The sequence below is a fragment of the Simochromis diagramma genome, unplaced genomic scaffold (assembly GCF_900408965.1).
Source record: "Simochromis diagramma unplaced genomic scaffold, fSimDia1.1 OVJJ01000417.1, whole genome shotgun sequence".
NCBI classification, from domain to species: Eukaryota; Metazoa; Chordata; class Actinopteri; order Cichliformes; family Cichlidae; genus Simochromis; species Simochromis diagramma.
The window spans coordinates 47,561-74,994 of record NW_024387123.1 but is presented as its reverse complement, the minus strand read 5'-3'; the positions used below and the strand labels follow the sequence as shown (position 1 = coordinate 74,994).

General features: G+C 41.5%; 2 protein-coding genes across 4 annotated transcripts; one reads left to right on the top strand and one right to left on the bottom strand.

Moving 5' to 3' along the window:
- Positions 1 to 2,138: 2,138 nt before the first annotated feature.
- LOC120743399 (neuroligin-2-like) lies at positions 2,139 to 6,154 on the bottom strand. 3 transcript variants are annotated; one of them, XR_005698175.1, is made up of 3 exons: positions 5,096 to 5,751; positions 3,734 to 4,790; positions 2,139 to 2,939 (listed from the first exon to the last, which is right to left on the bottom strand). XR_005698175.1 is itself a non-coding variant. In XM_040047019.1 (3 exons), exons 2-3 carry the CDS (start codon positions 5,194 to 5,196, stop codon positions 3,962 to 3,964), a joined length of 930 nt encoding a protein of 309 aa, XP_039902953.1. In that variant the 5' UTR covers positions 5,197 to 5,386; positions 5,996 to 6,154; the 3' UTR covers positions 3,181 to 3,961. The 3 variants fall into 3 exon arrangements, 2 of the variants coding, with proteins under 2 accessions (XP_039902953.1, XP_039902952.1); XM_040047019.1 differs by lacking the exon at positions 2,139 to 2,939 and adding an exon at positions 5,996 to 6,154 and having other exon boundaries at positions 3,181 to 4,790; positions 5,096 to 5,386; XM_040047018.1 differs by lacking the exon at positions 2,139 to 2,939 and having other exon boundaries at positions 3,181 to 4,790.
- A 10,860-nt stretch (positions 6,155 to 17,014) lies between these two features.
- On the top strand, positions 17,015 to 19,609 carry LOC120743398 (GTPase IMAP family member 8-like). Its single transcript, XM_040047017.1, has one exon. The coding sequence runs from the start codon at positions 17,143 to 17,145 to the stop codon at positions 18,739 to 18,741; it is 1,599 nt and encodes a 532-aa protein (XP_039902951.1). The 5' UTR covers positions 17,015 to 17,142; the 3' UTR covers positions 18,742 to 19,609.
- Positions 19,610 to 27,434: the final 7,825 nt, after the last annotated feature.

Here is a 27,434-nt window from a genome sequence, read left to right as displayed (position 1 = left end):
CATTTGGCTTTGGTTCTGTTTTCCTTCTATAAAATGTCATTGACTTCTACAGCGGCCTGCTTTGGTTAATGGTAACATCAGTAACATCAAACATTTTCTCCCCTTTAGCATTTGGCATTTTCCCAACAATATAATGTGACACCATCATCTAAACCCAGTCAATAAAACAACATTTTCTTAAAGCAAACATCAGCAACCCAAAATTAGCCGCCCAAGGGTGGAGTCTGCAGCTCCACCCTCATGTGAACCTTTCGGTCTCCCTCTCTCTCTTGTGCTCCTGCCAAAAGCAAAGCATCCACCCTTTTCTTACCGGCGTCGTGAATTGTTTGTCAACATCTACTCATCCTAACGTTGGTCCAGTCTTTGTCTCAGTGTCAAGTCAGTCAACACTTTAGTTCACATGGTCAGTCCAGTCACAGTCCAGTCACACACATCATGCACACGCATTCACACTAGATCTTGCTGATAGTGGAGCCTCACGCGCAAAGCATCAGAGTCTCCACCCTCATCAATATGAGCTAATTTATTTGTTCTTTCTTTTGTTTTTAGAAAAAGAGTTCTTTATGATCTTGGACTGGATTGACTCGCTGCAATCCTTTTAGACAGGAACTGGCAGGTTCCCACAGGTGACCTTCTCCTCAGCCCATTGTAATCTGGAAAAGCTCACCTTATATTTGCTCTCACAACAATGTTTTACAGCGCTGTTAATTCAATCTTGCAGGCCTGCTTAGAACAAAGAAGGAGAAAAAGAGAGCTGATTATTAGCTCATCAGAGCACAAAACATCATCACCAAAGGGGGCGACACCTGACAGTTTTCTCTAAGTGCACTGTTACAGAAATAATGAGCCCCTCCTCGTGATGTCCATGTTTAGTAAAACTCCCTCTATTGAAGTAAGAAAACAAGCCAAAGCTAACTGACAGAATGAACCCATCACTAAAACAACAACCCCAAAAATCTTCATCACAGAAAACTTTTGCTTACTAATCGAACAATATGTTGTGGGAACTAGAACTTTCCGGGCCATAAAGCTTTTGCCCGACTCTTGGCTTAACTAATACTGACATAGTCTGAAATCAGACTTAAAGTCACTCCCTCTGTTCATTTAGGATAAATGTATCTATATCTGATTTAGGCTAAGTGCCTTTTGTTTAGATGAACTGCTGGACTTCCAGACCAGCAGGTTTAGGGAAGTCTTTATGGGGTCACACTCTGACCCCCCCCCCCCCCCCCCCCCCACACACACACACACACACGCATGCACAGGCAAGGTACTCTTTGTTTGTATGTAGACGTCATATGTTAATGAACGTCATATGTATATTCATGTAACCTCAATAAAAGAGCAGTGTTACGGGGGAGCGGACGAGAGCAACTGGGGTCAAGCGAAGGAGCGGCGTTTGTCCGGTTCTCTCCCGTGCACGGGAAACATGAAGAACTTTGCCTACTCGTGTCTTGCTTTGCTATGTAATTAAATTGTCCTTAACGTTCCAACGAATAGGTTTATACTACAAACCTATCACTGAGGTTAACTACACAAGCCCTCACCACCTCCTTATACACAGGAGTGAGTACAAAAGGGTTCGTATGGACGCATCAGCCGGCCGTCCTTCTGCTCGACACTGTTAGCTGAAAGATGATCGGATCATCCTCTGTCCTGTATTTAAGGCTGAGAGTCTTTGTCCAGTCTCTTTTCCACAGCTACTGTCCACAGCACTGATCCACCTGCAGCACAGCCCCAGTCAGTTGTTTTATGATTTACATTGTGCACGTTTCCCTTCCAGTGAGCTTACAAAACCTCTGACAGGAGAAGTCAGGCATGTGTTTCCCCCACCTCCCCTTTTAGGCAGTAATAAAATAGAAAACAAACAATCAAACAGGCTAAAGCTAGAGCACAAGCAAAGACAGCACCGGTGACTAAGTTCTCCCATACTGGACGTACGCTACCACGTGGGCTCAAACAGCAGCACATCAGCTCAGTTTACATACTGTTGACATCTTCATCAGAGGATCAGCAGGGAGCGCTGCTGAGCTGCAGTCGTCTCCACCAGAGTGACGGAGCAGGAATCACAAACAGCACAAACCCACCGTGTTGTTTCTACCCTGTTCAGGAGATCTGAGCCCCCATCCCTTTTTTTCATGTTGCAGCTCTGCACTGCAGGCCCTGAACGCCTCCCGGTTACCCTCAGTGTGCTTAGAGTTTAATTTACAACCGACGAGCTCACAGATCATCTGCAGGCAGGTGAACGAACCCTTAATGTGAGGATAATAGCAGAGCTGAGCTGAGGTCAGAAATAGTCAGGAACGGTGTCGACACAGTGAAGTCAGGTGTTTGGGAATTTGTCTGATTATCAGTTTGGGGGGGTCGGTGTTAAATAACAAAGGCGGTGTAGGATGGAGAGTGGAGGAGGGAGGGAGCAGTGATGATATGGAGGAAGGTGATTGGTTAAGCAGCAGGAAGGAGCTCATGCTGGAGTCTGAGTTTTTACTGTTGGCCTTTTTCTGCTTTTTGTTTATTGTTGTCTGACGCGGGGCCGCCTACGCTTGAGTGATGCAGATGTGATATCACACACAGCGACAGCAGCTCTGACACACACACACACACACACACAAGTCAGAATACACATGTGGCAGACATAAGGGGGTCAGACAGGAGCAGCATCAGTTTTCTTAATCACGTAGAAAAATAATTTTGTACAATCAAGCTACATCGACGGACGCTTTACCTCACGTACCCTAAAATGAAAAAGTAGTGACAGTAAGATGGAGGCTGCACATGACACCATGACTGAGTTCACAGCTGTTGCTTTGATTCTAACGTTTAAGACTTTTGGCATCGACTCCGTTTTAATAAATGAGTGCTGGGAGGCGTCGTTTGACTTCAGGAGCTCCTGCGATGCTCCTGCGATGCTCCTGCGATGCTCCTGCGATGCTCTTACTCTGTGGGAGAAAACCAAAAACCAAAAGTAGCAATCATGGAGCGATATGACTCGTTTAGATTTTGGGAAACGTGCATCGACAGGTACAGTGTCCTTTTCCCCGCGTCTTTAAAAATAATTCATGCATAGATCCCCCACTGAGAAAACCCTTTTATATACTTTCTCCTTTGTACACATTTTATATAGAACTATATATAATATCATTTCTCTATATTTTCAGAAAAATTCTTTCCACACAATAAAAAACAACAATTAAACAAATGCTTCAAACAAAACAACAAAAAAGAGAAGATGGAAGAAAGAAAATCATGACTGAGGCCAGTTTGGCACTTTGTCATGAGAACATGACAGAACTCTGTTAGTTGACGGTAAATAGCGATACTCTATTTTTCTTTCGTTTTTCTTCTCCCTCGATGAGAAATGAAACACAGCAGTACTTACTTGGCACCTAAAAATGCTGGTCGAATGAAAGATATCAGTGTTTTCATAGTTATATGTTTAGTGTACGCCTCCCCCCTCCAGACTGCTCAGCAGATCGGGAATTTTTAGAGAAGAGCAGGAGGGAGGTGTGTCAAATGAGAGGAAGAGAGCAGTAATAAAACACGGATGTAGAAAAGAGAAGCATAATGTGCACATAACACACAGGAGATGGAAAAAGATGACGCCAACGTAAAAAAGAGAAAACAGCGAGGAGCGAGAGAGCATTCGTCCCTTTGACAAATGTTGGAGGTCTTGAGCCTGGAAACAGCAGACCGTCTTTGAAAACAGTATCTTTGAAAGAGCTGAGTCACCCACCCCAAACTGCTCATCTGCTGCTGGACACTTCAGTTGCACCTCCACATGCCACCAGTGGAGGGAGCTGCCAAGTTTTACAGCACATGACGCAGCAGGTGTAGTTGCTTTTGGAGAAAGAAGAGAATAAGAGGACAGAACGAAGGCCCACGTCTAGAGGCCTCCCTTCCAGAGCGGTAGCAGAGCCAGTGTTCCTGGTCCCTAGGTGGCGCTGTGTCGGGCCTGTCCCTACTATACCCTGGTGGTGGAGTGGGGGTGGGGCAGGGTGTTGTTGTGGCCGGTGGAGGGGAATGTGTTGAAGGCGTGAAGAGGCTGCATGCTGGTGATGGTGCTGGGGATCACGGTGATGGTGTTTGGCGTCATCAGCGGCACGTTGTCGGGGGCGCGGCGCAGCGCCAGGGTGTAGTCGGGAGGGCAGGCGGGCCGCAGGATGTCGTGGGGTCGCAGGGGCTCCATGTCGTGGTGAGCGTCGTGCTCCCAGTCCTTCATCTGCAGGGACATGATCTCCTCCTCCTGGCTGTGAGCCAGGTCGTTGGCGGGGCCGCCCCGCTGAGGGGACAGCCGGTGCCGGCGCATCTCGTGCCGCTTGTCACGCTTGTAGTAAAGGGCGGCGAAGGCCAGGATGTTGAGGAAGAAGAGCGACGCTCCAACTGCAACTGTCACGCTCAGTTCGGTGGAGTAGTCGCGGGTGTGTCTGGGAAAGAGGTCCTGGGGCGGGCGCTCTGAGCCCTCGGGCTCAGGATCTGATGGGAAGGTAGGGTAAGGATGACGAGTGGTTCGAGGAACGTTGTTTCTGGGCCTCATGGTGCCGGGGTCACGGCCTGCGGGGGAGCGCGTTGTGGTGGGAAAGAGCACGTCGTGCAGGCTGTGAAGATGAGGGACTAATTCCAGCCAAAAGGCCACTTTGTTAGCTCTGTAGTTGTCTCTGACACGAGGTTTCAAACCGATGTGAAGGTACTGCTTGTCCTTCCAGTTGAACTTGGTCCAGATGACCTCCTCGAAGCGGTTGGGCTTGGTATGAATGAACTTGGTGTCCTGAGGGACGGGCAGGTTGGGGTCCCTGGTGGAGCATAAAGGTTAAACGTTTCAGTTCAAAGTTATATTCAGTCTCCATTATAAGTAACATGTGGCATCAATACACTGAATACAGACAGGAGGCCCATTCTCTGTGCAACCTTTAAACTATCTAAGACCAACCGGCTGCTCTGGGATCTGGATGCTTTTGGTGAACCAGTATGTTCAATTCTTCAAAGCCACACGGGAATTAAACTAGCAACCTAGATTCAAGTATTCAAGATGACTAGAAGGCTATCAGAGAACATACAGTAACGTGTACAGTTTACACTACTGTGACATGAGGCCTACCCAGTCTTTGCGAAGTTAGTCCAGTAAGTCATGACCACAGCGCTCAGCATCACATCGTTCTTGGAGAAGTTGCACGGGAACAGGTCCGTGGCACCGATCATCGGTACGCCGAACACGTAAGGTATCTCGTCTCCGTGCGCGGCGTCGGCCCACTCGGGCCGCGTCTCGGTCTGGCAGTGGTGGTAGAACGTGTAAAAGTAAACTGGGGACTGAAATTCAGCATGGAGTTTGGCAGTGGCCACAGCTGGTGCCACCCACTGGTGGTCCGTAAACAGGAAGCGAGTGAGAAATCTAGAGAGGAAAAAAAACTCTTTCAGATAACAGAAGGAGTGACAGGCAGCAGAGAGGAAGCATGACTGCATTATCCAAACATGTCTGTACTGTGACTGTGGTCCGGCTGTGAGGGGTTCGCAGGCCGATCTGTCAGAAACACCGACACTGAGATTGGGAGCCCACTACCTGGGGGATGATAGCATTACTGCCCACAGAGCCTCAAAGGTTAAGGCGCAGACACGCCGTGATGTGGATGAGTGGCTCTCTTTAGCACGCTTGTCTTGTTTGATGCACTTCACTGGGCTCACATGTTACTGATTCCATTCTTTACTCGCATGTTTTAAACGCTTAAAGCACTTTCACAGGTTTTTATATTCTTTTGAAAATTCATGTGAACTCAAGCTGTCAGAATTGTGATGTAAGCTTTGATAATTGTCCACATTTGTCATTTTGACGATTATCCGTTTATTTTAATGAATACAGCAAACAGAAAAAAAACGAACAAATCAACAAACGCGGCTCCTAATAAGACAAAACCTGATGATGCTACAAAATGCAGTTAAGTGAGAGGAGGCTGTAAAATGGAATAACTGAAAAAGTGGCAGTGTACAGAGGTGGCGTCCTCACCCTCTGGGTAGCCGTAGAGGTTGTCAACAAAGTTGGAGATGGTGTAGTCGAACGCCGCAGCTGAGATGCCGTCGTTGTCCTCACTGTCGTCCACAAACTTCAGCCCCTCTCCCTGGTTCACTCCTATCAGGATGTCATAGTTTAGGAGCTCCCCCTGGTGGAGAAAATAAGGAAGAACATGCTGAGTGCTGGAACAGAGCCTGTGTGCATCACAAGTCTACAACAGGAAGTGCAGCTGAAGCACAGCTTTGTGAATTGGCAGCATTTCATTTCCCAGTAAACAAAATAAAGATTAGCTGTTGCCATGAAATTCCTACTATAAACTGTAAATACTGCAATATATGCAGGGTTCATACACATTTTTTAGGGTCAACTTCAAGCACTTTTTAAGCACATTCAAGGTCAATTTTCAAGCTTTTCCAGCACATTACCAAAAAAGAAGCATGTTTCACTTTGCATCACCTCAGTAAGACCTTGTAAAAATTTAAACAAATCATCTGAGGTCGATTTAAATGTCTTTTGTTCCCCTTTTGTTAAAAGAGCAGCACACAAAAATACAGAAAAAGGAAACGGTTGCCTTACATGCATATAGTGTACAAACTCAAAAAAACACATTCCTCTTAAAAATTAAGATGTGCAAATGTGAACAAATCAACTTGTTAGAGATCTCCATCTCCACTGTAAATAAACAATGTTACGAGTTCAAAATTGGGGATGGAAACAAGAGAAAAAACCACAATAACAACACTGGTCCGGTCGGGTTGAGTCAAACGATGATTTTAATGAACACACGCGTGGGAGATGGACACTGATGCAGACAGCCTCAAAATCTCAGTATGGTGGAGCATTGCTCAAACTTTTATAGCCTCTGGTGCCTCCACCTTATCATAAAAAGCCTAAACATTCACATGCTTTCTCTCACACAGCGCCTAAGCTACGACCTTGGCTCCCTGCTTATCTGCTCCTGCTGAGATGGGGCAGAAAACTCCAGCATATTCTGTTCTCTTCTAATCAGACAAATAAGACAATAACTCTCTGTGAACAGTATTTCTTATAACTCAGCAGTATAATGCATCATAAAACAATGTCATTCATTCACAACAAGTCAGCAGTTTAATGTAATGCAAATCAGTTTAACTAATGCAATAGTTATCAGCTTCTTCTAATTCAGGAGAATAATGCAAACTAAAACTACATAGTAATTCACAATCTTTAATTCGGGGTATAACATGGCATAAAATAACACTACAATCCAACAGATGCCAGGTCTCTCTTGAAAACAACATTTTTAATCTCAATTAAATTTTCACCTGGAGAAATAAAGATGATAATAACAATTTTGTCTTCAGGGAATCATTTCTCTGTAAAACAGCTTCTTCTGAAACTCTTGTTACATTTCTTGTTTATTGTTTGCTGGTTTTAGAAAAATGTCATCGTCTCTGTGTGAACTTAAACTCTACATGTGGTGTCAGCTATAAACGAGCTCTAGAGTCTAATAACGATGCTTTTATTATTGTCTGGTATCCAACCTAACCCTGGGCCTCTGGCTGAATGTGAAACACCAGCAGATGTTAAAAACTGTCTGGGTTACACGTGCATCACGTCGTGTGCTTCCTAACATGGATATGATTGGAATCTGGGCCTGTTCAAGCGGTGCTGGTATCATTGTTGTTTCTGAGACTTTCCAAATCTTTACTGGATAAAAACGTAGCAACTGATGGATTTAACATTTAGCACTCAGACTGTCCCAGAAAAGGCGGAGGTCTGGAAGTTTATGTGAAGGTCTGTCTTGCTGCTCAAGTCTTGTTCTCTCCATCTGCACCTCAGCCATTTGAAATCTTGGCCTTAACTATTGATCTGTTTGGAAATCAGACTGTTGTTGGCTGCTATCAGCCTCCACCTGCTTCCCCCAGCACATCACCGTCTCTGGTTCAACTTTTATCTGAGCTGCATTTTAATGACGTCTTTCAGATGGATGATTTTCATTGGGACTGGCTTTCTTCTGTGTCTCATGATTTTAAGGCACGCTGCTTGTTTTTAAAACTGACTCAAATTATTTAAAGCCTCACACGCCTTGATCCTAAACACCCAGATAAATCTGCTCTTATTGACCTTTTTTAACTAATATGCTGCGTAAGTTTTCCACATCTGCAGTTTTTGCCAACGACCTGAGTGATCACTGCATAGTTGGTGCTGTGAGAAACACTAAAATCTCACGCTCCGAGCCCGCATCAGTTTGAACTGGGGTCGTATTAAACAGGCTGACAATGTCAGTTTGGGAACATTTACAGGAGAGTTGTGTCTACTTTGTGGACAGACACGCCCCTTTTTGCCAGGTCAGGGTGAAAGGTCGGGACAGGCCTGGTTTGGTTCAGTACCGGCCGATCTCCTACATGAGAGAAACCAGGCCTGGGCAGGAAGTCTGGCTCTGATGCTGATTGGCTACGTTTTCATTAGCTGTGTAATCGGATTACTTCCTCCATCATCAAGATCCAATGTAACTACTTTTTACTTTAACGACTGACAGTCCAAACGACCGTAGGAGGTTTTGGCAAACTATAAAGTGTCTCTGCCAGCTGTGACTCCTCAGAGCTTCCTCCTCACTTAAATATCGACTCCACTCCTGTGTCAGACAAAACTGAAATGTTGCTTTAACAAACACTTTGTTGCTTCTTGTTCTTTGTTCAGCACAGTATCTGATGGTAAACCTCTTGCACACAACTCTGCTCGTAGTTCCTGGTTACTGATACCTTTTCCTTCACACCTGTCACAGTAGAAGAGGTTTGTAAGGCTTTGAATAGCCCCAACACCAGAAACTCGTCCTCACAATCGTTCTCCTTCCTTCTTGCACTTGGCTGCAAATATCATAGCTGAGCCAGTGTCTTATATTTTGAATCTTTCTCTACAACAGAAGGCTTTACCACAGATGTGGAAGTGTGCCTCTGTACTCCCCCACTGAAAGCTGGTGATTCTTCAACAGTTAGTAATTACAGGCCAATTTCCAAACTCTGTGTCTTATCTAAGGTTCTTCAAAGGCTGGTAAATAATCAACTTCAAAGTTATCTGGATGAAAATATGATTTTATCTCCCTTCCAGTCTGGTTTTAGGAAACTGCACAGTACTGGAACTGCTTGGATAAAAGTTCTCAAAGACGTCTATGAAGCGCTGGATGCAAAGAACTACTGTGCAGCAATAAATGTGGCAAAAAAGTGAGGTGTTGTGGCCATACTTGCCAACCTTGAAACTTCAGAATAAGGGAGACATTCAAAAGGGCTGTTGGGGGGTGATAAATACATTTTACAGGGTTTATTTATCGGGTAAAATACATTAAATGTCACCGTTATTATTGGCTGGCCGGAAACAGCGGGTGTGTCCAAATTCAGAGGCTGCTTCCACCTGAGGACTGGGCCTTCGTGGTCTAAAGAAAGCCGGGTAGTACGTCACGAGCTCCCTCGGTGGAGTGAAACTGCCGTCTGCTCCTTGCTATCTAAAATATAACCGGGCACTGACGTAAACTCTTCTGTTTAATCATTTTCTGTTTGACGTTTATTCAGCTGTGTGAAAACCCCGGAGGAACCGTCCCGAGGGATTAATAAAGTTAAATTTAATTTAATCTAATAACTTTAATCTCAGCTAAACTGATTTACTCACGAACAAATAAAACACTGAAAAAGCCAAACAATAACATTTTTAAGTTATCAAAGTGACTTATATATCATGTTTAACCCGAGTAGCGAAAGACCGCGGGGGTTTGAAGACGATGTGTCGGTCGGCTCAGATATTTGAAGTTTACACAGCTACATTCTCACCTGAAAACATGCTAAAAGTTTTTTGCGACCCAGAAAGAGAAATATGAGTAATATTAAAACTGCCGCCATTGTTGGAAACTGGAATTGGCTGGGCCACGCTATAAATTCTGCGATTCTCCCGGAAAAATCGGGAGGGTTGGCATGTATGGTTGTGGCAACATCACTAACCTTGCAAACACCTCAGAGTAAATCATATCACAGAATATAACGAGCGTATGTTGAGGCGAACTGAAGAGGAGGACAGGGACAGGGACGACGCTGCTAGGGCGAGACAGACGTCTCTCACAGAGTCCTTTAGTGCTGCAGGCAGGCAAGGTGTTCAAACAGCGCACAACTTCAGTTTTTTTATTTCTATATGATGAACTCTGCATTATTAAGTGATAAGAACAAGAAATCTGATGTCCTGTAATCATTGTGACGCTATAATTTGAGATACAATAAATAAAATAAGTTTTTGTACAAAGTATTGGTATCAGATCAGTATCGTCGATACCACCCTGAATATTACTTGGTATCGGATCGGAAAGAAAATCAGTGGTATCGCATATCACTACCTCTGACCCCCTAGGTATGTCTGCAGATATCCGATCTTCATCACTCCATCAAGAGTCTACCCTGTGTGTAGATCAGTGGCGGAGCGGGGGGGTGACTTACTGGGCTTAAGCCCGGGTTGTTTTGTCAGAAGCCCGGGGTCTTTTGGAGTGTAATTTTTTCATAGTTAGATGCCTGGCTGACAACTTTATAAAACGAAAACTACACACAATATTCGAAGCACATAGTGCACACTGTGGGAATTTACGACTGTGCGTAAATCCCCCCTAATATTGGTATGATCCGAGCTCAGGCACTAAGTGACTGAGCGAGGGGGCGGGGCAGCTGGTACCGGCGGTTTATCACAAAAGATTGATATCAAACTGATCACTTGGCCCATATTACGTTTCTCTTTCTTAGAGTGAATCAACAAATGGCGAAATGAAAAGCCAAACAACAACAATGCTGTTTCTTTAGAGAGTCTTAGCTTACATGTGTGTTTATTTCATATTTTCAGTTGTTTCCCTCCACGGCTAAATAAATCGGTTTCAGTAATGCACTGATATACAAGAATGGACATAAGAGGGTTCTTTCAAAGAAAAAACTCTGGTAGACGTTATTTTATATATTATGCTTTGTATGTTGTTCAGTATATTTCTATGCAAAACAAGAGGAATTTCATTACACAGCAGTATATTCACAGTTGAAACCAGATATTTACATACACTTTATGGAAAACACAAGAACATTTTTTTACTGTACAACATCAATTTAGAGTAAACTTGTTTTGTTTTGGATAAATAAATATTGAAATATAATATGAGTTAAATGTCAGAATAAAGAGAGACAGAGCTGTCTATTTTTATCACTTTCATCAAATTTAGGAGTACATATACACTAAGTTTATTGTTAATTAATAAGAAAACTCCAGACGATTCCATTCTGAGCTGAAGAAGCTTCTGATAGGTTAGTAGAGTCCATGTGAGTAAACTGGTGGCACACCTGTGGATGCATATAAGGCAAAACACAGAGCCTGTTTCTGTGACATGGGAACATCAAGAGATGTCAACCAAAACACCAGGAAAAGAATTGTGGAGCTCCATGAGTGTGGCTCAGTTTGAATACAATTTGGTGCCATTTACAATTAAGAAATACAGACAGTTTCTCTCTTTACTCTTAAAGTTAACAAATATGTTTTTTATATTTATCAATCTAAAAAAATAAACATTTAGTCTGATTTGATGTTACATTTAAAAAAGTGTTTGTGTTTTGATCTGAAGAGTATTTAAATATCTGGTTTCAACTGTCTATTTGATGATGTTGGTGTTTGGCTTGCAGTGTTGGGGAGTAACGGAATACATGTACCGCCGTTACGTATTTAAAATACAAAATATGAGTAACTGTATTCCGTTACAGTTACCGTTTAAAAAGGTGGTATTCAGAATACAGTTACTTTGTTGAAATAAATGGATTACACTGCGGTACTTTCCTGTTTCATTTTGTCGCGGGTCAGGACTGTTTGGGTTTTGTTTGACAGCTACGTTCTGTTGCTCCAGGCGGCAGCGTTACGGTTGCCATGGTTACAGGGCGACGCTCGCTCTCTCTCTCTCTCTGCGACTGTGTGTTTCCTGGGTGAGAGAGCGCCTTTTCGTTGTTGTTGTTGTTGTTGTGCTAAGCTAACAGGTAGAATGCTACAAGCATAGCTCTAAAGAATGTAGCATCATGGGCAGTGTAGTCCGTGTTGCAGGGAGAATGGACTGCCATACATGTTATGTGTCTGTGAGCGCGAGGAGGGAGAAAAAGAGGAGTAGAAACGTACAAGCAGTCATCAAGAAAAAACGGGAGCTGGAAGCATGTAAATATAATAATAACCACTTCAGCCAAGAAGAGTGCCTGACGAGCCCAGTTGTAAGTAAGCTATTAAGACTCGACTGTACGCCGTGTTCGTGTTTTCCTCCGAAAACAACAAGTTCCGTTGGAGCAGCCTTTCAACGCCTCTCTCTGTGTCTTGCAAAGTAAAGTAAAGTAAAGCTATTTTTCGGATACGAGCCGACAGGGACCCCGCTGTATTAGTCAGAGGTCCCTTTACTACAGTTCGGAGTCGCGGACCTTCAGTAATAGTAATAAATCACACAGCAATAGTACATTCACGTTGTTGTAAAAAGCATGATAATATATTAAGTAATCCAAAGTATTCAGAATACGTTACTGTCATTGAGTAACGTAACGGAATACGTTACAGAATACATTTTGGGGCATGTAGTCTGTATTCTGTAATGGAATACATTTTAAAAGTAACCTTCCCAACACTGTTGGCTTGATTGTCAGCACAAAGAGGGAGAGAGAGGAACATAGAGGGAGAGAGAGGAACAGAGAGGGGGAGAGAGTAACAGATAGGGGGAGAGAGGAACAGAGAGAGAGAGAGGGGGGAGAATGAGGACAGAACAGAGAGAGAACAATAGCAGGTGAGACAGACCTGATAGTCAAATGGTTGTTTACCAAAAGTATCACCGTATCATAGGTACTCATGTATCTTGTACCTAGTGTTTCTTTTTAGGTTTGTTATTTTTCAAATTATAATAATTATAGAAACTTTTCTGAATCTAAATAGTGGACTTTGGTAGAATTAAAAAACAAGTGTAGTGCAGGTTGTTACGAAATCAGTTTTACCCCGGTTCTTTTATTCATTGAAACTTCCAGAGACGGCACCGGACTCAGTAGTCATTTTCACAAAACCTTTATTCATCTTTACTCATCTTTACTCATCTTCATTTAAGCATGCACTTCTAGAAGGGAAGACGAGGCCGGTGTCCCTCTCCAAATCTTCACCCCTTTGTTAGTTACAGCCAGCTTTATAGAGGCTGTCCCCATCATAAAACCCCCTACGGTGTGCTGCAAACTCTGTGTGTGTCTATGTGCACGAGCACATGAATGCCTACATGTGCGCGTTCCCGCGTGTCTATGTGAGTGCTCGTGTGTGACTGTGTACGCATACCTGTGTGTATGTGTGAGTGCACATGAGTGAGTGTGCGTGTGGATGTGTGTGCGTGACAGTTAAAACACTGTGGGTGTAGGTGACTCCCTAGGTCATAAAACCCATCTCCCTTCCAGACCACAGTTATCCAGTTACAAATGTTGAGACCCCCACCCAAACATTCTCTAGGAAATTTCCACTCAGCATTAACTCCTCTCTGTTTTACTTTCACAGTTCAAGTGGGGGAGGGGTCTCCTACAATCTACTCCTAAGTTCACGACACAGTGAGGCCTTTATTATATTGAGGGCAGTGTCTCTACAATAGTTCTACATTCTATGATAACACATTTCTAAACTCTAAAATAAGCTAAACACTCCTACACCAGTGGTCATAAGAATTTGCATATTAATGATCATAAACTGACCTCACGGTGCACTGTTCATTTAGAGACAGTGAGGGGACCATCCTACCCTTTCTTTAAAAAGAACCTTAGAGCTGTTCATTTGATTTCTAAACCTAAGTTCCTTGTAAATGTATTTAAGAAGTGTGAGGGACCCCTGGTTAGGGAGGAAATAAGCAGGGATTAAGAAATGTGGGTCCTAGTGTTGCTACTGAGTGACTGTAACATTAAGTCTAATGGCACTGTGATTTAAGCATTAGAGTAGCTCACTATCTTTGACCAAGAGCATTCAGGGATAAATGACCTGTTCCAAACTTTAGTGGAACAGCACCTGCAGGACTGTCCCGGCGAGCATAGACATTCACTGTGTATGCTTTCGCTTCCCTGCAAGTAAAACAAACGCAGTGAAACTTGCTGCTCTGTGTGTCTCACTTCTCTTTTCTCTTCACAAAGATCTGTAACAGCAGCAGAAAAATGGCTGTATATAACAGGCTTTGCGCTTTGCTGCACACACACTACAGAAGTCATGTACCACACACAGATGACATCGCTAAATTACACAACTGCTGATGTGCAACCAACAACTAACTGCTTCTGTTTCCTCCTATTAAAATGTCACTATTCAAATTGAGGCGTTAACAGCAGACTCAAATTGTGGTGTAATAAAGAGGAAACTATTCAACAGAGACACAAACCACACATCAACAGTAAAAGACGAACATGGCCAGCAAATACAAGCGACTCGGCAAGTACATTTAAAAATAGCAATCTAGAAAATTAGTGTTAATTTAAGAGTAATAAGACTCAACACTCACTTTACCTTTGTTAGGTTTTAGCTTTCTTTGATCCTTTCCTCTCACTGGTTTCCTTTGTTTTTACAATAGTTGATGTTTTTCTGTAGTTTTTATTGTACAATATGATCTAAACACACGAGTAAAACAACCAGCGTAAACATTAACCGTCAAATGTTTTAAAAAAAACCCTCGATGGCAGCACTTTGTAGATGACATGAGGAGGAAATGTGATTTCAACACTTTTGACAGAAGTGACTTTGTTTTCACAATCAACATGTAGAGAGAGCAAGTACAAACCTTTGTAGCTTCTCTTATCACTGGCAGATTAATGTTTATATGATCAGATCGACTTTTCTGACGAGGAGACATGTTTAAAACTCAAAGTTTGATCTCTGGTGTCTTTTTAGTGACAGATGCAGCAGCTCCATTTCCTGAATCACCTTGTTGTACAATAAATGAAGTATATTTAATGAAGTCAGACAAAAATGTAACGTTGATACTGTGATTGTCTGTGAAAAACAAACTGTCAGTGGGAAGGCCACACGAGCCTCGCTCTCCTTGAACTTTGAATGTTTGAGAAACTTTACAGACTCACATCCAGATGTTTTCTTTTAAATAGAAAAATATGCAATATGATGTGTGGTGTGACCTGGGGCAGATATAGGGCCACCTCTACATCACAGCTAAGACAGTTAAAGATCTTAATATTCTTCCGCGATTAACAATTATCAGAGTGCTAAAACACAACTTTTCTCCATTTCATAATAATAAAGCATTTTACTCTTAATTAAAGACAAATCAAAATATAAGTTTGATCAATACATAAATATTGTGTGAAAAAGTGACTTCCCCTAAACCTAATAACTGCTTGGGCCAGTTGGGATAACTGCCAGTGAGTCTTTCCCACCCAGGGACTCAAAGAAGGCTGGGTACCCTGAACTGCCACTCGGCGCATAAGTGCAGACGACGGTCAGGGCCCATTCCCGACCTGGAAGTGCCTTATCCTGGCCTGTTTTTCTGTACCTCCTAAATAAACCTTGGTGAGAACAAAATGTCTGGTGCTTGAGACGTTATGGAAATGTTACAATACAAAAAAATGGAAATCAGGAAGGAGGTCAAACACGTGTTCAAACTGCGGATGTGGCTTTACTGTGACTTAGTCCTCAGTCGCAAAATGTGATGAAATCAATGAAATTCTCTAGGCAAGGCAAGTTTATTTATATAGCACAATTCAACAACAAGGTGATTCAAAGTGCTTTACAGAGACATTAAAAACAAAAACAAATAAAAAGCATGATTTAGAATTGATTAAAACAAACAAACAAACAAAACAGGATATAAAATCAAAACAGATAAAATCAGAACAGTAGATAAAATCAGTAGTTAAAATGTAAGTTTTGAAATTTAAGCTTAAGTGCGGATTTGGTGTTTTATTCAAATGCAACTGAGAATAGGTGAGTCTTCAACCTGGATTTAAATAAACTGAGTGTTTCAGCTGATCTGAGGCTTTCTGGGAGTTTGTTCCAGATATAAGGAGCATAAAAGCTGAATGCAGCTTCTCCGTGTCTGGTTCTGACTCTGGGAACCGATAAAAGACCGGATCCAGATGACCTGAGGGATCTGGAAGGTTCATACTGGGTCAGGAGCTCACTGATGTATTTTGGTCCTAAACCATTCAGAACTTTATAGACCAGCATCAGAACTTTAAAGTCTATCCTCTGACGGACAGGCAGCCAGTGTAAAGACCTCAGAGCTGGACTGATGTGGTCCACTTTTTTGGTCTTAGTGAGGACTCGAGCAGCAGAGTTCTGAATGAGCTGTAGATGTTTCACTGATTTTTTTAGGTAGACCTGTAAAGATGCTGTTACAGTAATCAAGCCTACTAAAGATGAATGCATGGACTAGTTTTTCCAGGTCCTGTTGAGACATCAGATCTTTTATCCTTGATATAATCTTGAGGTGGTAAGCTGATTTTATTATTGTCTTAATGGGTTTTTCTAAGTTTAGGTCTGCATCCATCACTACACCCACATTTCTCGCCTGGTTTGTGGTTTTTAGGTGTATAGATTGAAGTTCTCTGGTGACCTGTAATCGTTTTTCTTTGGCACCAAAGACTATTACCTCAGTTTTGTTTTTGTTTAGCTGGAGAAAATTGTGGCACAACCAGTCATTAATTTCCTCAGTGCATTTTCCAAGAGCCTGTACAGGGCCTCGGTCTCCTGGTGACATTGTGATATATATTTGTGTGTCATCTGCATAGCTATGATAGTTTATTTTGTTGTTCTTTATAATCTGTGCCAGTGGGAGCATGTAAATGTTAAACAGAGGGGGTCCCAAGATGGAACCTTGGGGAACTCCACATGTGATACTTGTCTGCTCAGATGTGAAGTTACCTATTGATACAAAGTATTTCCTGTTTTCTAAGTATGTTTTGAACCAGTTTAGTACAGTTCCTGAAAGACCTGCCCAGTTCTCCAGTCGTTTGAGTAATATGTTGTGGTGAACTGTATCAAATGCTGCACTGAGATCCAGTAAAATAAGACTGACATTTTTCCACTGTCTGTATTAAGACTAATTTCTTTAAACAGAGTCAGAGGAACCACAAAAGAAAGAGATAAAAGAGAAACCAGACCTAAGGATGGTGCTTCTTGGGACAAGTGGATCTGGAAAAAGTGCATCGGGAAACACCATCTTAGGAAGAGAGGATGCTTTTGAATCTAAACTATCTCCGAAATCGGTAACTTCAGAGTGTCAGAAGGAAATGGGAGAGTTTGAAGGTCAAAAACTGGCTGTGGTCGATACTCCAGGTGTTTTTGATAATGTTCAAACTGAAGAGGAGATAAAGACAGAGATAAGGAGATCCATCTTCTTTGCTGCTCCTGGTCCTCATGTGTTCCTGGTTGTGATCCGTGTGGACAGATTCACAGAGAAAGAACGAGAAACAGTGAGAATCCTTCAGCAGATGTTTGGAGTCCACTTAGCAGGATACACCATGGCCTTGTTCACACATGGAGATGACCTGGAGTGTGGGGGAGTCACTATAGGAAATTTCATCAGGGAAGATCCAGATCTTCATGACTTTATCCGTCAGTGTGGTGGAGGGTATCATGTTTTTAAAAACATCCCTAACCCTAACAACAACCCTAACAACAACCCTAACCCTAGCAACATAAGCAGAGATCGCTCTCAGGTCAGAGAGCTGCTGGAGAAGATCAACACCATGGTTCAGAGAAACGGAGGAAGCTGCTATATAAACGAGATGTTCAGACAGGCTGAGGAGGCCATGAGAAAAGCAGAAGCAGACCTCAGGATTGTTGTTGTTGGGAAAACTGGAGCTGGGAAGAGTTCATCAGGAAACACCATCCTGGGAGGAAAAGCCTTTAAAACCGCATCAGCTTCATCTCCTGCCTCAGTGACATCAGAGTGTCAGCAGGAAGCAGCTCTATTTGATTTTCAGACCCTGGCTGTAGTTGATACTCCAGGCCTGTTTCACACTGTGTTCACCTTAGGCCAGGTGAACATGGAGATCAACAAATGCATTTCATTGGCTGCTCCTGGTCCTCATGTGTTCCTGGTTGTGATCCAGCCAAACATATTTATAGATGAAGAAGGAGAAACAGTGAGAATCCTCCAGGAGGTGTTTGGGGACGAAGCAGCTCGTTACACCATGGCGTTGTTCACACATGTAGATGATCTGAATGTCTCCATAGAAGAATTCATCATGAAAACTCCAGCTCTCCGTGACTTAGTCCGTCAGTGTGAAGGAGGATATCATGTTTTTAACAACAGAAGCAGAGATCCTGCTCAGGTCAGAGAGCTGCTCGAGAAGGTCAACATAATGGTTCAGGGAAATGGAGGAAGCTGCTACACCAACCGGATGTTGGAGAAGGCAGAGAATGCTATAACCAAAGAGATGGAGCAACGTCAGAAGAAAAGGCCTGGGCTAATGGCCACTGAAGCAAGATATGAAGCAAAAAGAAACAACGAGTTTATTCGGGGCAGCTGGGTTGGTGCTGTTGCTGGAGCTGTTGCTGGAGCTGCTGCTGGAGTCGGTGCTGGAGTCGGTACTGCGATTGGCACCGAGCTTACTCTTGGAGTTATCGTGGGAGCTGCAGCCGGTCCAGTGGGACTGTTGGTGGGAGCTGGACTGGGTCTGGCAGCAGGAGCTGCAGTGGGAGCTGGATTGGGTCGTACTACTGCTGCTAAAGTCAGGAAGCAGGCGTGTATTACACAGTGATGAATAATCACTCAGCAGCAGCTCGTTCAAGTCACACCATTAACACAATATTCACAAGTCTTTATCAGTATGATCATTTTTATTATCCTATTTGATTTTCATTGGATTGAATTAAAACTAATTAATATTTTTTTTCCTTTTTTCACAAATAGTACATAATTACATAACATAATAAAGTGTACAATTCAGAACCGAAAATAAATAAATAAATAACAAACAAAAACGAATAAAGCAAACAAACAAACAGACTGATAACTAAGCACAAAACACCAGCTCAGGTCCATCTAAACAATAAAAATAAATAAATAAAGAGAGAATACAGTACAATACCTGTGGTCCCAGTAGTATGTTGCAGTTTGAACACTCAAGAGAATCCTTGTAACATAATATTAGAGACATCAGATTCCACATAATTCAATTATGGTTCCCACACCTTAAAGAATTGGTCTGTTTTTGAGTGCAGTACACATGTAAGATATTCCAATGGCACTAGATCCAACACTACTCTTTGCCAACCTTTAATAGTTGGTGCTTTTTCATGAATCCATTGGAGTAGTATATTCTTCCTCGCCGCATAGGTGAGAACACAGTACAATCTCCTATTATTCTTGGATATTAACCGCCGGCTGGGGAGGCCCAGTATGAGAGACAGAGGGTCCATCTCCAGTTCACAACCGAAAATCTTCTCCATTTCAGATAACACATTAGACCAATATTCTTGCAATTTCAAACATGACCAGAAGCTGTGAGTTAGGGTACCAATTTCTGTCTTGCATTTGAGGCACATGGGTGAAAGGGTAGGATTATATTGATGTCTGCGAAATATGGATATATGCATTCTGTGTATGATTTTTAACTGTATTGCTTTGGTACGATTACAAACGGAGATTGATTTGGCATAACTCCAGACATCTTTCCACTCTTCATCATCAATTGCTATACCTAACTCCTTTTCCCATGTGCCTTTAAGCCTCTGTGACATCACTGAAGGTACAGAATATAAAGCCTTATAAAATATCTTCACAGGTACCTCTTTGTCTGTTAAAAATAATAATTTTTCAACAGGAGAGACTTCATGACTCTCACTAAAGTTAGTACTATGCAAGATATAATGCCTTATCTGTAAGTAACGGAAAAAGTCTTGTTTGGGGAGAGAATATTTCTCAACCATTTGGTCGGAGAATAAGTCCCTCAGTCTGTGAATTCCTTTGTTCTTCCATTCCTTAAAACCTATATCAAACATCCCAGGTTGAAAGTCAAGATTATTCACAATAGGGGTAAACACAGATGTTAACTTCAACCTTCCCTCAATTCGACATACTGACCACCAGGCCTTAAGTGTATTAAGTGTGACTGGATTATCACAGCTCAATCTAATATCTTTAAAGTTCTTAAAGAACAGTAAGTCCCTTAATGGATATTTTGAAAGAGAAGTTTCAATCCCCAACCAGGTAGAGTGTAAATTATTTGTGACCCAGTCATGAATATAGCACATGTGAGTACACAATTGATGTGTTCTAATATTTGGTAAATCTAAACCCCCTACTGAACCTGGGAGCTGCAGTGTAGCCATCTTAAGTTTTGGTCTACGTTTACTTCAATTCTAATTCAATTCAATTCCATTTTATTTATATAGCGCCAAATCACAACAAAAGTCGCCTCAAGGCGCTTCATACTACTCCATGTAAAAGAGCTAAACCAGCCATTCAGATCCTTCATCACCCTATTTGAAAATATAACTGGAATCATTTGAAAAGGATGTAACAGTCGAGGCAAAATATTCATCTTAATCAAAGCTATACGTCCTAGCCAGGAAACGGGTAGGGAATTCCATCTCTCCAAATCCTGCTTTACCTTCTCGAACAGAGGGACAAAATTTGCTTCATACATTTGTTTAAATTTTGGAGTTATAAATATCCCTAAGTATACAAAACCTGTGGGGGACCATTTGAAGGGGAAAGAAAGCAGTCCAGTTGGCAAACTAATTATTAATTATTATTGATCATGTTAGTTTGGGGACATCCTTGAATTTTTCTCTCTCAGTGAGAATCTCAGATGATGTAAATTATGTTTTAAAGCATGGTGAGTTTGCTTTCTTGTGCTGTCAGAGGAGAAACTGTAAAAGAAGCTGCAGCCAGCAGACTGCAAGGTTTGTCACATGACAGTAAAGACCGCTACCTTATAATATATACATCTGGAGTAAGTCAAATTTTATTTATAGCACATCTGTTAAGACGATGACCACACAAAGTGATCATCAACGAAACAAAACTAAAGAAAAGAGCCTTTAGAGTCCACAGAGCTCCAGACTCTCAGGACCACTGTAGCAAAAACTCAGCGTCCTTTAGTTTACAGCCTCATATGATGATCATATGACCTCAGGAACCTGCTGGGGACGTATGGTAATCATATAATCATGAGGTGGTGCTGCTCCATAAAGAGCTCTAAAAGTCAGAACCACAATCTTGAAAAAGACTCTGAATTCAAAGGGAAATAAAGCAGCTTTAAGCACTTCAAATAAATTCAGTTTAGTTTTATTTATATGGCGCCAAATCCCAACAGCAGCAAGGCCCTTCATGTTGTAAGGTAGACACTCACGATGTGTTCATACACCATTAGATATTATCCACAGTCTGTCTTTGTCCTGTCTCCTCCCCTCACCCCAACCGGTCGTGTCAGAGGGCGGCAAATGTGGGAAGGTAAACCTGGTACCTGTCCAGGGGGTACAGTGCTCTGTGGTAGATGGGATGGGCTCCAACCGCTCCACGACCTGAAGTGGAAAAAGAATGGATGGACTAAGATTCTTCATCAGCAGGCTGTGGCCTCTGCTCGGGCTGGGACCATGTCTAAGGCCATGAGCTTAAAGCATAAAGCTTTTATTCTACTCCCCACCGCCTGCATCTGGGCCCAGCCTCCACAGCAATGGCATTTCTGGAGTCCTGAAGGTTCCAGTGCTGTACATAGAAAGGTGCTGCTGTTCTTCCAGATGTGACCCACACTGGTGACTTGCTGCTTCCTGGCAGTTAATTAGTCTGAAGCAAAGCATGCTGGGACTGGATCTGTCTGACTCGAGGTCAATTGAATAATTGTTACAGGAATGTGTTCAAAGTATCTGTGCTGATCCGCACAGCTGGTTCATGTTATTCATCAGTAAAGTGGAGATGTCCTCCTATTGTTGCAGCACATCATTATGGGACTGCCGTCAGGTCTCAGTGGGCTGATTGTTCAACTGTTCAGACACCACTGGGTCTTTGCCCTGATGATGGGCGCAAATGCACTTAACTGCAAAATGATGATATGATCAGGTGTTCCCTTCATTCAGCTGTTCAGGGTGATCTTTACAGGGGACTGTCCTCCTCCTCGTCTGATTGGTTCAGCTTGCTGTCAGTCTGCAGTCTCTGATTCCGCCTCCAAACCCCTGCAGGTGAATTTAATCAAATAAATTTGTGATCTAATTAAAAAAATGTGTCTGTCTTTGTTCAGTCTGATGTGAAATGGAGAACATATGGAAAGATATTTAATGGTGTAATACTTGAGTCTGACCACATGAGGGCGACACTTAATGAATGTCAGACTGAAGCTGGTAGAAATAATCACATGAAATAATCGTTTTGTGTGTGTGTGTGTGTGTGTGTGTGTGTGTGTGTGTGTGTGTGTGTGTGTGTGTGTGTGTGTGTGCCATACATATCTTTGTGGGGACCAACAGTTCTTATGGGGACAAAATGTCCTGACGAGACTGAAGGCATGTTTGTATGGAACTCCAAAGTGTTCAAAATTAAATAAATAAATAGGTCAGGATGAAATAAATAACTATGTGAATAAATAAGACACAGATATGTAATGTGAGAATGATATTGTGAAATAACGGAACACATTTTGAAAAAAATGCTCATTATTGTGAAATATATTACATTCTGCTATATAAATTTACTTATTATTGTGAAATATTATTTCATGGTCATTATTTTTCACAATAACAGAGATTATTCCTGAGGCATTTTATTTATTTCCAGCCGTTTATATTCCAAAATGTCCTTTTTTCAAAGTCAGTCTTTATTTTAAAATCCCATTTTTCCCGATGGTCTATTTATTTCATAATGCGACTTTTCAGCAGAATGACTTTGTCTGTCAATCAAGAGAGACAGGGCGGAGCCAGTTGTGTGATTGGTTGCTCCTTTACTCAGACATAAGTAATAGCACATGAATTGTCGATTTAGGATTAATGGTGCAATGCGTCTCCTATGCAGCTGGCAGCAGTATGCAGCTCAAAATAAACTTAAGGCACCGACAAATGCAAAACACTGGGCGCGAATAACGTTACAGGTGTATCAATTCTTGTGAAGGGCATGGCTGCAGGAAACAAGTCCGTTTCTGAGTTACTCAGAGAACTTGCTAACCGCTTAGATTGAACGTCTTCACCTCAGTCTGAGTATTGCAGCAGTGTACTGGAGATGAAGTGGTCCCTGGTCCAAGTTCTCATCACAACCGCACAGTATTAAGGTTAGCAAATGCTAACGCTATCACAGCTAGCTCCACTCCACGAAACGCTGTTCAGGGTAAGTAACGATATGTTATTATTGCTTGGTTAGTCTGTCTAATATGAGCTTTTTAATCAGTTTAGTCACAGATTTTTTTTAATACTGTTTTTTATCATAGCAAAGAATTCTATAAATTAGGTAAGAGAAAATAATTGTCTTCTGGGTTAATGTCTTTATTACTATTTACATTGTTGTAGGCAATAGTTATTCATGACTGTTTTAAAGTGGCTTATCATCTGTGCTAATATGGAAGATAAGTAATCTATGTGAAAGAAAAGAAAGCAATTTTAGTTCAACGTAGTGATTTTGTAAGTGGGTATAATTTGAAAATGCTTTTACTAGTACAGTGGATGTTCTTTAAATACTTAACATTTAAAGTGTGTGTCACTTTACAGACTCCAACTTCAGTTTTGGTTTGGTCTCAGAGTTGTAGGTCATAACACAAACAAGTCGTCAAGTCAAGCAGCTGAGGAAAGGGCTTAAGGAGACTATGGTATGGCCGCTTCTGACAGAAAGATCAGACATCATTCCTCTTTTCTTACCAAGGGAATCAGAGACTGCTCCCTGTTGTGAGGTAAGGTCAGGTCACATCTTTTAACATCTGAATAGTAAAAGGTATTTGGTTAATTTATGAAGGATGAACATTAATTGTTGACACAAAACACCAATATACTGTTTTGTATGCTTGGGTTAGTTGAACAGCTGGGTTACATTTAATAAAAATACACCTAATGTTGCTGATGCTCTTAAGACTACAAGATAAGTAAAGCTATAAAATGACTGTGGCCTGCCACAGAAGATGAAGATGAGGAGGAAGAGGAATGCTCTCTTGAGGATAAATGCAGAGTGGCAGGTTACCTTCGGTCCTTCATTTAAAATGGTAAGTCTGCTGCGATAGGTATTTTGCCATTGGTTTTCTCTGATTATACTTTGGTAAATTACATACAGTCCAGTGATCTTGGGTCATTAACAAAGTACACTATAGTAGAGCTGGGCGATATGAGATTTTTTCATATCACGATTTTTTTTTTTTTTTTTATAAAAGGACAAGAGCGGTGAGGTCTATCACAATAGTTTAATTTTTCTATTGAGAAAAAGTTATTTCGCAATACATATCGTTATCGTTCTATCGCCCAGCTCTACACTATAGTATAATTTTGTTTTGTTATTTGCTCCATGCAATACATAAGGGGTGGCATTATCAGTTGCACTAGAATTGTATGTAGACTACTTTTAGCTTTGTTAACATAAAAATATCTATAAAAGCTACAACAGCAATTTGAGTGGGGCAAAAATGTCTGGTGCCCTGTATGTAAGTGGTCATCTTTTATGGTATTTCTCTATAAAAGATTCAAAATAATGAATATAGGATGTCATTATAGTTTAAAACAATCTTCTGTTGCAGCATCTTGTGCACAACAAAAAGCCCTCATCAAGTTTTGGACAGGATGGAAGTCTTGCCGAGAAATGACTGTGGAAGTGGTCAACAGCAATCTTCCAAAGTCTTCCACCGGTTTTGAAGTACTACGTCTTCCTGCACACTACTGTACCTATGAGTCATTTCTAATGGACATTCAGGTGTGTCTCAACTCTACTGACTCAGGTTTTGGTCTGGTTTACGATTGATTTCATAACCACATGGTAAAATTAGACCATTTCTTATTTCTTGCATCACATTACTGTACTCAGTGTTCAAAGAAACGGACAATCTAGTGAGTTCTAGTTCTTTTTAATACACTTGACAGTGAAAAATACACACTACAGGTGTGCATTTATGGCTTTTTTAATATAAACTGATGAAGAGTTCAGATATCAAAATCAGTTGTTCACTGTACATTATAAATTACACAATATGTTTTGTTTATACTCGCTACTGATACAAAAAAAATTTCTAGAAAAAATTATTTGAATTAAGATGTTACACTACTGTACTGTGTTCATTGTATTAAATCTGCTCAGAGTTGACATGTACTGTATATCCAACCAAGAAATGAATATCATTAAAGTGACAGCTGTATAAAACAAATCCTGTTTTATAGCCACTCACTGTTTTGTTGAAAATGAAATTGGTTATGCTGTTTTGAGTCAGTATTAGCTACAAAGCTGTAGAAATTTAAAAAAAAAAAAAAAAAATCCTCCTGACATAGAAACTGATTAAATGTAATAATGTCTTTCTACAAGTGATTTTGAAGTATTGGTAGCACAGCAGGGTCTTGTTCATTCAGTGCATCTGGGAGCTGAATCTCAGGAATGGTGATCTCATTTGATGGGCGGCGATTATGTTGTCCTGTCCAGTCCACACCATATCCTCATCAACCTGAAAGAGCATGCACATGTTTTAAATCTAAACTGAAGAGGTGTTTCCTTGCAGCTGTTCCTAGATGGGACTTATTGAGTCTGCCAGGGCCTATGTGAGTTGCTTAGGCATTGGCTACCAACTAATTATTCATTCACCCATTCTAGGTCAGGATTGGTTCTCTTCAGGTATAACAAATTTAACTTTGTTTAAAGTATTGCCATCTATACCTGACAGGTGGGATAAAAAAGAATGGCTTGGGAGACACACAGCAAATCTCAAAGTTTTCCAATTAATGCTGAAAGAACCAAGGATGTAAATGTATTCTTGTTTTAGCTTTGCCGAAGACACCAGAGAAAGTATGATATCTATAATGCTGCTGAAATAGACAAAACCATTTCAATAAACTCGCTATTTAACATCAACCTTGTTATGCGTTATCAGAGAACAATCAACTGCAAACAGCAATGAAAACATTCAACTATGTACTATTTAAAGCACTAATGACCCTGTTGTCTAACAAGATGTGATAAGTAAGTAGACTGTGGAAAGCTGGTGGTTCTACTCTCTGTGTAAAAGGTTCCTACAGGCTCCACTGACCCCAGTCTCCGAGTTAACACACTAAAAGCTAACACTGCTAAACGTGTCTCAACGCCGAGATGGCGCCGATAGCTTTAGCCGTAGCTGCCCCACTTAGTTTAGACAGTAAAAAAAAAAAAAGTAAGCAATAATAATTCATTGTCAAACGTCATAATTAAGGTCAACATCTAAACAATGCTGTGTACAGAATCACACAGGTGCTCAATTACAGCATAAACTTACCTTAGACCTTCCTCCGTCATTTCCCTCCTAATTGTGCTCGAAGACACAGAAAACGTATCGGCAATTACCCCGATGGTTATCCCGGACAGCACTAAAGTCCTGAGTGCTGCACCGGGATTTCTAGACGTGGACGGCCAACATTTGAAGACTGTTCTTCCTCGGCGTATTCCAAACGAACACGGTGCTGAATTGATCTTAAACCTTCGACAATGCTGTCATCGATGCTAACGTCTTGAAGAGCAATTATCATCCAGGCATTTCAGTACATCATCTAAACGAGTCAAAACAGTATCTACAGGTAAATGATCCTCTCTGATTTGCTTAAATGAGCAGAAACTGGCTGAAGTTCACACCAGTCCGCCATCCTCCGTGACTTTTGACCTAGCACGCTGTTGCTAGCTGTATTAGCCGTCCACGGAGCAGGTATCCAGGAAAACTAGTCGATGGTAAACGATAAGCCAATAGGTGCAAAGGTCCAGCCCACTTACATTGATTGACAGACAAAGTCATTCTGCTGAAAAGTCGCATTATGAAATAAATAGGCCATCGGGAAAAACGGGATTTTTGAAATAAAGACTGACTTTGAAAAAAGGTCATTTTGGACTAAAAACGGCTGGAAATAAATAAAATGCCTCAGGAATAATCTCTGTTATTGTGAAAAATAATGACCATGAAATAATATTTCACAATAATAAGTAAATTTATATAGCAGAATGCAATATATTTCACAATAATGAGCATTTTTTTTCAAAATGTGTTCCATGATTTCACAATATCATTCTCACATTACATATCTGTGTCTTATTTATTCACATAGTTATTTATTTCATCTTGACCTATTTATTTATTTAATTTTGAACACTTTGGAGTTCCATAGTTGAGGGGCACAGACAGGACTCCGCACGCACACACACATAAAAAAATAAATAAAAAAAAATTTTTTTTAAAAGTTGCCTCAACAAAAGGGCACTTTGGGCAAACATCAGGAAAGGGGCGGGTGCTCAAGCCCCTCTAGCCCCCCCCCCTCTGCATGTGCC